Below are 12,162 nucleotides of genomic sequence, written 5' to 3' on the forward strand. Positions count from 1 at the left end.
TATATGTTAGTTATATTCATTATAAGGGTAGGGAACATGGAGATTTAGCAGCAAACATCAGCCCAACAAATGAAAATCCTTTCACCAATGCTCCCCTTAAGATCTATTTAGTCTTAAGATATGATAAAGTTACATTTTTACATAGCAAGGACATAGTGATTTATAACAAAGTACAGTGATCTATTATAAAAGAGAAAATCCATTAACTCAAAAAGTCTAGTATCGCTAACATCAAAAACTACTATATTTCCTTTGCTATATTCCAAATACATTGATTAATATATTCCCAGGTGCCTAAGGATATGGAGGCCTGGTGGCAATCATTGGCTCAACAATGAGAAAAGCCCTATGCTAATTAAGACTCTCAAAATACTCCAAAATTCTCTGTGCTGTTTATGGTTAAGAGGTAGTAAACAATCATGTGGCAGGAGTATGGATAATCCTGTCACACAAGCTAGTCTGTCAGCAGAGAGGTTTGACCTGAGACATCCTTGTTCCACCCAGAGCAGGGAATTAGCAGCAATTATTGACACAACAAATGAAAAAACCCTTCACCAATATAATTTCTAACCAACCCATTATACTAATAATTTCCAACTCCCCAAAAGAATTTGCCTTTAGTAAGTCTAAAACATCTCGTGCCTCTCAGATGGGAGGCTATTAACAATCACATGTGGCCGGACGAACCTATACAGGTGGGCTAGATAACCTTCAGAGGAGTCCGTAAGCTGAAACACTCTTGTCACGCCCAAGAATTTTTATTGCCTTGGAGCTGCACGTTTACTCCTTCTCCGAGAGAAACGGTTATGGGGGAGAGCCCCCGTAAAGTCAGAGGTGTAGGTGAGAGCATAAAACAGCCTCTGGCTTTGGGGTTAGATGCTCGGGAACAGGGGGTTTCCTGAGGCTTGATCACGCCTTTGCGTATGCCAAGCCTCCTTCCTCATGACCTTTGCCATGGGCGGAGTTCCTCACGCTGGCCCCCCGGCAACGAATCACGGTAGGAGTCAGAAGGGGACTTTGTCATCACTGGATATGAGAGTTGGATGCGGCATTTAACAGGCCCTCAGTGTCCAGATGAGGAAACAAAATTCCAGAGAGGAAAACAATGTACCCGAAGTCACAGTGGCTTTGTTGTTGGAAGAGTACAGGATTTCTGACTCTCTTTTATGCCAAGATAATCCAGAACCCAGACTCAAAGGGAAAAGGACTGAAGACCAATATCAAGCCCAAACAACTTGGGAACATTATTTTCCCCATTTTCTGTTAGTGGTCTTCAACCCAGAGGTCATGGACCCCCCTGAAAGTGAAGGTTTGTATATATAGGTACATCTTCATGCATGAGTGAGTGCTCATTCATTCAGTCATGTCTGACTCTTCACGACCCATGGACTGTAGCCCACCAGTCCATGGGATTCTCTGTCCATAGAATTCTCTAGGCAAGAATACTGGTGTGGGTTGCCATTTCCTTTTCCAGGGGATCTTCCTGACCCAGGGATGGAACCTGCATCTCCTGTGTCTCCTGCATTGGCAGGCAGATTCTTTACCATTGAGCCACCTGGGAATGTCTTCATCACTCCCAAACTGTTAAGAACTACTGACTGGTCTGTGTCTTTGTTGCCTCCTTAAAGTTATATAGAATCCCCAATACAGTAGTTTCCTAAATGTTTTTACATGGACAAGTCCCTAGCCCAGGCATGAGCTCACCATATAACCTCGAACAAGGCCCTACACACTTTTGTACCTCAATTTCCTCATCTTAAAAAAATGCAGCCAATAAATGATTCCTCGTCTCCTGTTTAAAGCACATGCTTGGCTAAAACAAGCAGGTGGAATCCAGTGGCCCCTCATGTCCCCTCTGGGCCCATGGCCTGTGATCCAGAGCCTCTCCCATGACCTCTGAGTCAGACTCCCTGCATGGTGACACAGGAGGAAAGGAAGTGACAAGAGAGGTGGACTCGGCTCCGGGAATCCACACGCTCCTTAGGCTCTCCAGAAGCACCTGCTCCCCAGGAAACGGGACGAGATACATTCAGCTTTATTAGAGCCACTGTCCTATGATAAGCTGATGGGGCCAGCCGAGTGATTCAGAGGAGTCTGGGAACTTTTATGCTATGAACAAAGGAGGTAGTTATTTGATGGGAAAGGGGGAAAAGCAATGTCCTGCACACACCTGACTCTCTTCTGCTGACCCTATTTAATTACACCCTTGCTCTCAATAATGACAATTACAGAAATCTAAAATCTTAAATCTCAGGTGGCATTGAATCAGATTGTCCCCAGTCTCGCTGGAGGGCTAGGGATGATTACAGAAACTACTTAGTCACCATATCTTAAGATGTGGGCTGGACAATCTCCCCAAAGGTGTCCCAGCCCCGATCCGAATACTGGGCCACTAAGGCTGATTTTTGAGGGTTCAGACCCCAAATACTCATCTCTGTACCAAGGAAAAGACAGGTCACGTAAGGTCACCCAGCCACCTGGCTAGATCACTTCCACATGCGTAAGACAGAAGACTGGGTCTTCCTGTGGGTGGATTACAACCCAGTTGAGGAGGAAGAGCCCGCAACACACATGCACACTTCAAAGTCATGTAGATATGAGGCTGACCATTCATGATCACATGTATGGTATCACCGAATGTCAGAAATGGAATGGACTCAACTGATTTCTAATCTAACTTTCTTGTTTAAAGACGATGAACATGAAGCCAGGAAGGGCCAGGGACTTGCCTGAAGTCGCACATCTTGCTGGGGACAGAGCCAGGTCTCTGGAGTCTCCACAGAAGTCTGTCTACTGCATCTCAATGCATAGAAAAGTACCAGTCAAAGACCAGGTGCTGGGGCACTCGGAAAGGAAAGAGGACAAGGAGGACTGGGGGGACCAAGAAGGCTTCATGGAGGAGGTGAGTCCTGGACAGACTCAGACTGTGCTACAATTCTGTAAGCAGTTGATGGCCCTAGGTGTTGGTGTTTTCTAACTTATTTATTACTTGAAGTCTGTGAAACAGTATTATCCCTTTTCAACAAAAAGAAATTGAGGCTCTAAGAAGCTAAATAGCTTATCCAGTATTACACACACTGTATGTAACAGAGTAACCCCTAGGTCAGTGGGATCCCGAGTCCATTCTTTCTCCATGCATTATTGAAAGCGAGTCTTTGTCTGATACACTTAAATAAAGGAGTATTAAGCTGAGAGTTTAGTTCTTCATTTGAGACTTCCCTCCCCCAGAGTCGCCAAGAGCCTCAGACACTGGGAAGGCATGCTAATTTTTCTGTTACTGCTATAATAAGTCAACACAACTTTAGTGGCTTACAATATCAGAAATTTATTATCATCCAGTTCTGGAAGTCATGAGTCTGACATAGGTCTCACTGGGCTAAAATCAAAATGCCAGCAACTCTACATGTCTTTCTAGAAGCTCTAGGAGAGAATCTCAGATCTAGAAGCTATCCACATTCCTAGGCCAGTGTCCCCTTCAGCATCTACACACCCTGCGGTGGCCAAATCTTTCTCACATCACATCACTCTGTCACTGACTCTTCTGCCTGTTTGCACTGAAGCACCCTTGTGATTGCACTGGACCCACTTCAATGTGATCGGCTCAGAGTCAGTCATTTTCAAGGAGCTGAAATTCGGGCTCCTCCTAACTGCCTTCACCCTCCTCCTTGAGAAGTTTCTCCATTGTTCTGTACATCCATTTGGTCTCCTCCTCCCGCAGCTTAGCCAAAGACGCAGAAATCCATTCTGCATGAGCAAGGTCTTCTGGGGCATCCTGCTGCAGAAAACTTGGAGATCTCAACCAAGCAGGCCTTCTCCCCTAATCTCTCACCCATCCCTTTCCTGCATCAGCCTCAGCGTCTCCCCTCAACAGGCTCCTAATGAAGATGCCTTCCTCCAAGCTCCCTAGAAGGTCCCTGCCCACCCTCCTTGCCTGGTTAGTTCCTACTGTCCAGTAAAACATGGCACAGACATCTCCTCCTCTGGAAGCCTTCTAGAACCTTCCACTCAAGGCTAATGTAGCGGCCTTCTTCTGGGATGTGGGGGCTTACCTCTGTCCATCTTTCCCATGAGACTGTGAGCCCCTTGAAAGCAAAGCTGCAAATGACTGAATGAATGAATGCATTAATAAACTCAATGACAGAGAATCCCTTGCTTCCTAGGACTCCCAAGCAGTTGCTTTGTCTCTTAGACCAATGTCCCTCAACCTTTTTGGCACCAGGGACCAGATTCTTGGAAGACAATTTTTCCATGGATGGGGATGGGTTAGGTGGGGGGTGGTTCAGCCAATAATGTGAATAATGGGGGAGGCAGCAGATGAAGCTTTGCTAGCCCATCACTCACCTCCTGCTAGGTGGCCTGGTTCCTAATGGCCACAGACCAGGGACCCCTGTCTTAGACAGCATTCCACAGAAAAGATAAAGGAGATGAAGAGGGAAAGGAGAAATGGAAGGAGGAGATGAAAAACAAAGAGAAGAGAAAGGAAGAGGAGAGCCCCCCATTCTATACCTGATCATCCAGTTCCCAGATTCCGCAAATGACCTATCTCTTCAGATACTCCCATAGGTCTTCCAAATCCTCTCCTGGTCCCCCACACCCCACTCCCACTGCAGCCTAGAAGATTATGTCCTCACAGGAACATCAGCACCACTCCCCTGGCTGGCCTCTGTCCCCTCCCCACTCCAGCATCTGTCCCTCTCCAGGACATTGAGGGGGCCAGGCTGGTGCTACATCAGTTCTCCATGTACCAGTCCTAAAGGCCAAAATGTCACCTGGTCTCCCCCAGTTCACCTTTTGAAAACTTTTCAGGAACAAGCATCCAAAAACTATGTAAATCTTTGAAGGCTTTTCTGATTTTAGCCTCTTTTGGGAAATGACCTAAACCTGTCTCTTCAAGCTTTACAATCCCTAAAAACTGGTCAAACAAGCACAATTAGCAAACAAGCACAAGTCACCACATTGTGATTGAAGGGCTTCTTGTACAATGAATGTTTTCCCATTTTCCATTAAGTGAAATCCTTCTCTGCCTCCCTTTGTCTCCCATTCACCTTCTTCCTTTAATTAAGGCATTTACTCCCATCAATAATCATTTCTCTTTCACTTACTCAGTCGTACAGCCCCCACCACCTAATAAGCTACAATCCAAGATAGAAATAAGATCTTGTATGCAAATAATTGGAATTGCTAAATAACAATGCATGCTAAGCCACTTCAGTCGTGTCCAACCTTTTGTGACGCCATGAACCGCAGTGCGCCAGGCTTCTTCCCTGTCCTTCACCATCTCCCAGAGTTTGCTCAAACTTATGTCCATTGAGTCAGTGATGCCATCCAACCATCTCATCCCTTGTTGTCCCCTTCTCCTGCCTTCAATCTTTCCCAGCATCAAGGTCTTTTCCAAGGGGTCGGCTCTGCACATCAGGTGGCCAAAGTATTGGAGCTTCAGTTTCAGCCTGCCAGGTTCCTCTGTCCAGGGGATTCTCCAGGCAAGAATACTGAAGTGGGTTGTCATTTCCTTCTCCAGGGGATCTTCCCAACCCAGGAATTGAACCTGAGTCTCTTATGTCTCCTGTGTTGGCAGGTGGGTTCTTTACCACTAGCTGGGAAGCCAATAACAATGGTAAATGTCATATAAATAACACAAACAAGATACTGTGAGAGTTCAGAAAGAGACAAAAGTGTTTCTAGTTTAACCAGGAAAGGCTCCTTGGAAGACAGAAGACCAGAGTGGAGCCTTGACACATGCTTAGGATTTCAAAAGGCCCTGGAAAGGAAGGCACACAAGATGGAAGAGGCAGCCCAGAGACTTACAAGGAGAGAAAACTGAGTGTGCTGGCTTTGGAACTTTTCCTTTCATCCCTCTAACTTTTATTAACCTGAGCTCTAATAAAAGCTTTTCCAGAAGGCAAGGTGACAGATCAGCCTTGCTTGGTCCATCCTGTTTTCTCGGTCACTATGAAAGCTCTGAGTAGCTCACTCCACTCTTAAAAGTGCCTAAGTCAGGGTTGAGAAGATGAAGATTATCTGCCTTCTCCCTTCTTTTTCTTTCCCTCCACCCTACTTTACAACCCAAGAGTGACAAATGACTCCAATTTCCCTCCAGATCTCCTTTCAAGAAATCACCCTCTGCAGGAGGCTGTAGGTTGTCTGTCTGTTTGGGCCCTATCTTCCTCGTGTCCAAAGGAGAGTGACTTTGAAGAAGGATCTAGTGGAAATGACTGAAAGGGGCTATACATCCCTTGACCCAGACAGACTTCAGACTTTAGGCATAAATTCTTACATGGCTGAAGATGAGATGAGCAAGGCGGATCTTATCTCACCATATCCTGAACCAGTCTGGGCAGACAAGGGACCCAGTCCTAGTTCTGAGGCTGAGATAACGTTTTATGAACATTCTTTTGCGGCTGCCTCTAATGAGAGAGATCTGACGGGAACCCCTCCCTGCTGAGGTCTGGTGAGGACCCAGAGGCCAAAAGAGAGGCTGATTAACAGGCATCCCAAGCAATGACTCAAACCATAGGCAATTTCAGATGAAGCTCGTTATGGTGACTCCACAATTAAGACCTCAGCCCACGTGGCCAGTCAGTCTGGCAGGAGGCTGGACCAAGCACTGTATAAAAGTCCCTACCAGACTGGGCTCCTCCATCCACATCCTTTGTAGAGGCTTGTAGAAGATCAGGTAAGTGGGGACATCTGTGCCCTCTCTCTCCCTTTCAGTTCTCTCTCTGTTCTCTCCTCCTCCACTGGACTGTACTTTCTATTGATTTTTTGAAGTGGTTTGCCGCTTCTTAGGGCTTCCCAGTGGCTCAGAATCTGCCTGCCAATGCAGGAGACGCAGGAATCATGGGTTCAGTCCCTGGGTGGGGAAGATCCCCTGGAGGATGAAAGGGCAGCCCACTCCAGTAGTCTTTCCTGGAGAATCCTATGGACAGAGGAGCCTGGCGGGCTGCAGTCCATGGGGGTCACAAAGAGTCAGACACAGCTGGGCATGCACACACACACACCAGTTCTTAGGCTTCTCAAACCTTTCTGTGTATTCTACCTAGTCTCTTGCAACTAAATTTCAAAAGAATTAGTCAAATAGAATAGAAAGAAAAGATCTATAGGAGGACTGGAGTTTGGGGGTTGGGGGCTATAGATATTGACAAAAGCTATGAGAATATCCTCAACTAGGAGATGGGCGTCAGAAAGAGCTGAAGTAGGGATAGAAAGAGAAAGGAATAAAAACCAGCAGAGAAATGAATTCTCAGGGTTAATAATCATTTATTCCCCATTCCCCTCTCTCAGACCTTCATTTTCAGCCTTCTGTGGTTAATGCATCTATTTTCAAAGCTTATGTTTGTTTCAGGTCCTGCCAATCACCCTAGGATGTCCTTCAATGAGCAGCAGTGCAAACAGCCATGTGTGCCTCCTCCGTGTCTTCAAAAGCCCCAAGAGCAGTGCCAGGCAAAGGCTGAGGAGGTGTGCCTCCCCCCGTGTCAGGACCCCTGCCAAGAGAAGTGCCCAACGAAAGTTCAAGAGGTGTGTGTTTCTCAATGTCAGGCATTAAGCCAAGACAACTGCCCACAACAAAGCCAAGACCCATGTCTCCCTCTGTGTCAAGACCAATGTCCATCTCAGTGCACGGAGCCCTGCCAGGAGTTATCTCAGACAAAATGTGTGGAGGTTTGCCCACAGAAAATCCAGGAGAAGTGCCTACCCCCTGGCAAGGGGAAGTAGTTGCTCATAATGCTGTGTGGGGGTCCAGAAGATGATCCCAACCCCAACCCACACCATGGTGACCTTTCCTTATGGGTACCTCTGTGTGCACCCTGCTCTCACCTCCCGGCTTCCTCAGGACTTGGTCTGTGTCTCTGAAGACAGTTCTCTCTGTATTTCCTCAACCTCTGTGAACACATATGGTTGTCAACAATCTATTAGAAGGTCTTAGCTGTCAGAATGATGTGGTTATCAAGGAAGACCACAGAAGCCCAGTTCAGCTCCCTTGGGGCAAAAATTCACCCTTCCCTGGGTGTGTAACAGCCAAGGATGCCTCCATTCATCGTTCAGAATGTCAGCCTCTCACCTGAGTCTCAGAACAAACTGAATTTTGATGGACTTTGCACCGATCACCACCACCACCACCAGAAGTGAGGGGAAGAAGCTGGTGGTGTTGCAAAACTAAAAAACAGGGTAATTTTGTATCCGTATCCTAAAACAATGACAGAAAGTGATTAGATGTTGGAATGTTGGCTGTGTTTTAAAAAATGAAACGAAATGAAATGTAAATGGTTGATTCCAAATAGCCAATAAGGAAAGATGTGATTAGATGTTTGGGGGTCCTGGTGATTGATCTTTGTGCTTCATTGTTGATCTGCTCTAGGCCCTTAATTTCTGCCATGTACCCTCTTTAGAGATGGATTTGTGACTGTGTGGTGCAGGCTGCTGTCCTCCAGCTTCTTTGCCTTCTTCTCCCTGGTGAAGGTAAAATGCAGAATAAAGCTGATCCTAAAACATGCCTGACTTGATGTGTGCTCATTCCTGCTGTTCTTATGATGATTATTTTCTCCTTTTTTTGACAAATCTCAAGCAGGAATAAAAAGCAGCCCTCCAAGATGTACAGCACAGGCCTCTTGAAAGAGGCCTCCTTAAGGGGCACCCAGATCATCCCACCCTCATCCACAACATATCATAGGCCCACCTGTGCCCATATTTCATACCTGAGAAAATCCAGCTGGGACTGGGACTTCAACACTTCAGGTCCAGGATTCTTTCCACAATAGCATCTTTCCTCTTTGACCCTTGCTTTCCAGAAGAAAGGACTAATATGGGAGAAGGGGCCTTCAATGGGAGAGCCACGACACCCACAAGCATAGCATCCCTCTCTGAAGGAAAACCCAGGTGTGCTTCTAAGACGAACACAAACTTGAGGGCCAAAGTTGTGTGCCCTACCATCTGACCAGATTTCAGAAAAGCCAGGCAGCCTGGTTCACCTCCCTGCACCCTGCTACTGCCCCCAGTTGTGGAGGAAACCCACAGCTGTGAGCTCTGGGTTTGCACAAAAGGGCTGAGGAGACCCCAGACGTAGAGGAGAGAATCAACCGTGGCTTCTCAGCTGTGCCTGGAGGTCTGACCAGGGCCCTGAGACTTGAGTCAAGGGCCAGGCTCCTGAGGGCTAAAGGGACTCCTTAATCCTCAGGGACACCCCTCCTCCTCAGCCTGTATGGCTGTGCCCCCATGGACAGCCTGGCCAGCCCCTCCCTGTAGGCTGGGTGAAACCTGAGGCCTCAACTGTTTGGCTGAACTGGGGCCTTCCAGCACTGGGATCACTGAAGGTCTCAATCTCAGAGATTTTTCTAAGGTGAGAAAGAACTGGAGGGTGACCCGAGGGAGATTTCAAGTGGCAACATGGAGCCCTCAGGCACTCACTGAGTCTACAGGTGGCAAGAGCCAGGCCCTGCAATCTAGGCACATTCTCTGCAGAAATCCTGACAGCAGGTGAAGTGCATTGCCCCTTTGTTGAGTAACCAGTCTGGCCTCACAAAGCTAGCAAGTGGTGAAGTCAGCATTCTACCAGAGCTTTTCTTGACTTCAGAACAGACTCTTTCTTGCATGAGGAAAGTGTGCATGAAACACAGACGAGATTTCCAGAAGCTGTGTTATTCTCACTCATTCATTCATCCACCTATCATTTGCTCACTGATCACCTACCAAGTGCTGAAGATCCAGGCAGGCAGCATCCCCACATATAGGGCTAGAGAGCTGTCTTTCCACAAGGCACACGTGCCAAGGGACATGTTACAAAACCTCCCACACATATCAAGCCCCTGAACATCTCCAGAGGTCTGAACCAGTTCTCTTGCCTCTTTGCCTGCTTGGACTAAGTTTTCTCTTCCATTCTCCAACTGTGGAATAAGCCAGCAGCTCCACAGTGCCCAGATGGCTCAGCAGATAAAGAATCCACCTGCAGTGCTGGAGACACAGGTTCAGTCCCTGTGTCAGGAAGATCCCCTGAAGCAGACAATGGCAACCCACTTCAGTATTCTCACCTGGGAAATCCCGTGGGCAGAGGAGCTTGACAGGCTACAGTCCACGCAGTCACAAAGAGTCAGACACGCGTGACATGATTAAGAGACAAACACTTTCCGCAACACTTTCCCCAGGGCCCCAGCTTGCAAGGAGGGCCTTGCCAGTAGTGAAGCTTCTGACTGGGCTGAGGCGGCTCAGGGACATTCCTCTAACTTGGCTCAAGCCCAGGGAATGTCTTTGATCTCTGGCACTGAAAGTGTGCACAGAATCGAGTCCAAGATCAGATGCTCAGGTGCTGAGCGGAAGCATGAGGCGGATGAGCAGGGAGAGTCCAGCCATATCGGAGAGAGAGGGCAACCTGTTGATTACAGGGGAGGCCTCAGCAGATGGGGGAGACAGACCCACAGATCACAGATAGCAGAGCAGACATCAGGGAGCCAGCAGGCCCTCACCAAGCTCTGTCATGGGAACCGCCACACCAGGCTCCTGCTCACAGAACTCGGCCCAGCCCTACCTGCACTGCTGTGATGCGGGCTGAGGCCCCAGTGACAGACCCGGGCCACGGAGACAGCCAGGACCAAGCCCCACAGCAACCACGCTTCCCCAGCTGTTTGCACCTGAGGTGAAGCCTTTCAGGAAGGGGTCGGGGGAGGGGATCACCAGGGAGATTCCCAGATGCTACAAGTCCTAGTTGACAATTGTTAAAGAAAACCAAACGTGAATGCCACAGGCTTTTTGTTTTTGTTAAGTCCTTACTGAATGTGTTACAATACTGCTTCTTGGCTGCATTTTTCGGCCATGAGACATGCGGGATCTTATTTCTCCTACCAGGGATTGAACCCAGACCCCCTGAATTGGAAGGTGAAGTCCAACCACAGAAGTCCCTGAGTGCCATAGTTCTCATATACCCCTCCACCAAACACCCACAGCCGCATAACCAGAACTAAAACTATTCTGATTTCCCCAGAGTGTTGACTTCTGACCATCAGCAAACTTAAGCTTTCCGCCTGTCAGCATGATCTCATAGTTTCCCAGCCAATCAGCTACAGAAGAGTAACTTTGGGAAGAACTGTTACCCAAGGAGAGTAATTCCACGTAGCAGTGTTACCACCGCAGGCTCCTGGTGGCCAATCACGATAAACAGCAGTGTATTTCCTCACTTTAGAGACTGAGCTGTAACCCTCATTTTCTCAGAGTCTTGCCATTTTCAGCTTGAAGCCTTTCCAGCTCTACAAACTGTTCTTCTGTACAATTAATAATCTTTTACATTTCTCCTAACTTGATTTGGTTTTAATTGTTGCCTCAGTTAACTCAGTATGTGGCACGTGTGGCCCCATGGGCTCCGGGTACCAAGAGAAGAAGATGCAAAGTGACAGGTGCAAGCAGGAGGGTGGTTGGGTTCACCCGCTGCTCGGGTAACTGTTTGTGGAGAACCGCCCTGTGCAGGAGGGAGGGGGACGCGAGACGGGGCAGCAGCCTGAAGACTCTCACTTTAGTGAATATTGAAATCTATTTAGTCCAGAGAAGACACTGCCCAAAGGAGCAGGAGAGTGGTGCTCAAGTATTTTAAGTGACTTTGTGAGGAAGGAAATGGATTTCTATGAGGTTACAAAGGATGGAGTTGGAACCAATGGACAGAAATTACAAACTTGGGTTCAGTTTAGTTACTTAGTTACTTTCTGCCACTGTGAAAGTGAAGTCCCTCAGCTGTGTCCGACTCTTTGCGACCCCATGGACTGTAGCCTACTAGGCTCCTCCGTCTATGGGATTTTCCAGGCAAGAATACTGGAGTGGGTTGCCATTGCCTTCTCCAGGAGATCTTCCCAACCCAGAGATTGAACCCAGGTGTCCCACATGGTAGGCAGATGCTTTACCCAGCTTTCATATAATGAGATTTGCTTGCTGGTGAGAGGAGCTGCCTTTGGACTTGTCATGCTTCCACAAATCAGAGGTGTGCAACCCAGTTCAGTTCAATTCAGTCACTCAGTCGTGTCCGACTCTTTGCGACCCCATGAATCGCAGCACGCCAGGCCTCCCTGTCCATCACCATCTCCCGGAGTTCACTTAGACTCACGTCCATCGAGTCCGTGATGCCATCCAGCCATCTCATCCTCTGTCGTCCCCTTCTTCTACTGCCCCCAATCCCTCCCAGCATCAGAG

At 47.8% G+C, this 12,162-nt stretch overlaps 1 protein-coding gene across 1 annotated transcript; it reads left to right on the forward strand.

Annotated features, from left to right (window-relative positions):
• Window positions 1-6,638: 6,638 nt before the first annotated feature.
• On the forward strand, window positions 6,639-8,489 carry PRR9 (proline rich 9). The gene is made up of 2 exons (XM_004002519.5): window positions 6,639-6,673; window positions 7,343-8,489. Exon 2 carries the CDS (start codon window positions 7,363-7,365, stop codon window positions 7,711-7,713), a length of 351 nt encoding a protein of 116 aa, XP_004002568.3. The 5' UTR covers window positions 6,639-6,673; window positions 7,343-7,362; the 3' UTR covers window positions 7,714-8,489.
• The last annotated feature ends 3,673 nt before the right edge of the window (window positions 8,490-12,162 follow it).

Source organism: Ovis aries, chromosome 1 (assembly GCF_016772045.2).
Source record: "Ovis aries strain OAR_USU_Benz2616 breed Rambouillet chromosome 1, ARS-UI_Ramb_v3.0, whole genome shotgun sequence".
Lineage (NCBI taxonomy): Eukaryota > Metazoa > Chordata > Mammalia > Artiodactyla > Bovidae > Ovis > Ovis aries.

Excerpts from the sequence above, each read along its gene's own strand:
- PRR9 (XM_004002519.5), top strand. The coding sequence starts at position 7,363 with ATGTCCTTCAATGAGCAGCAGTGCAAACAGCCATGTGTGCCTCCTCCG.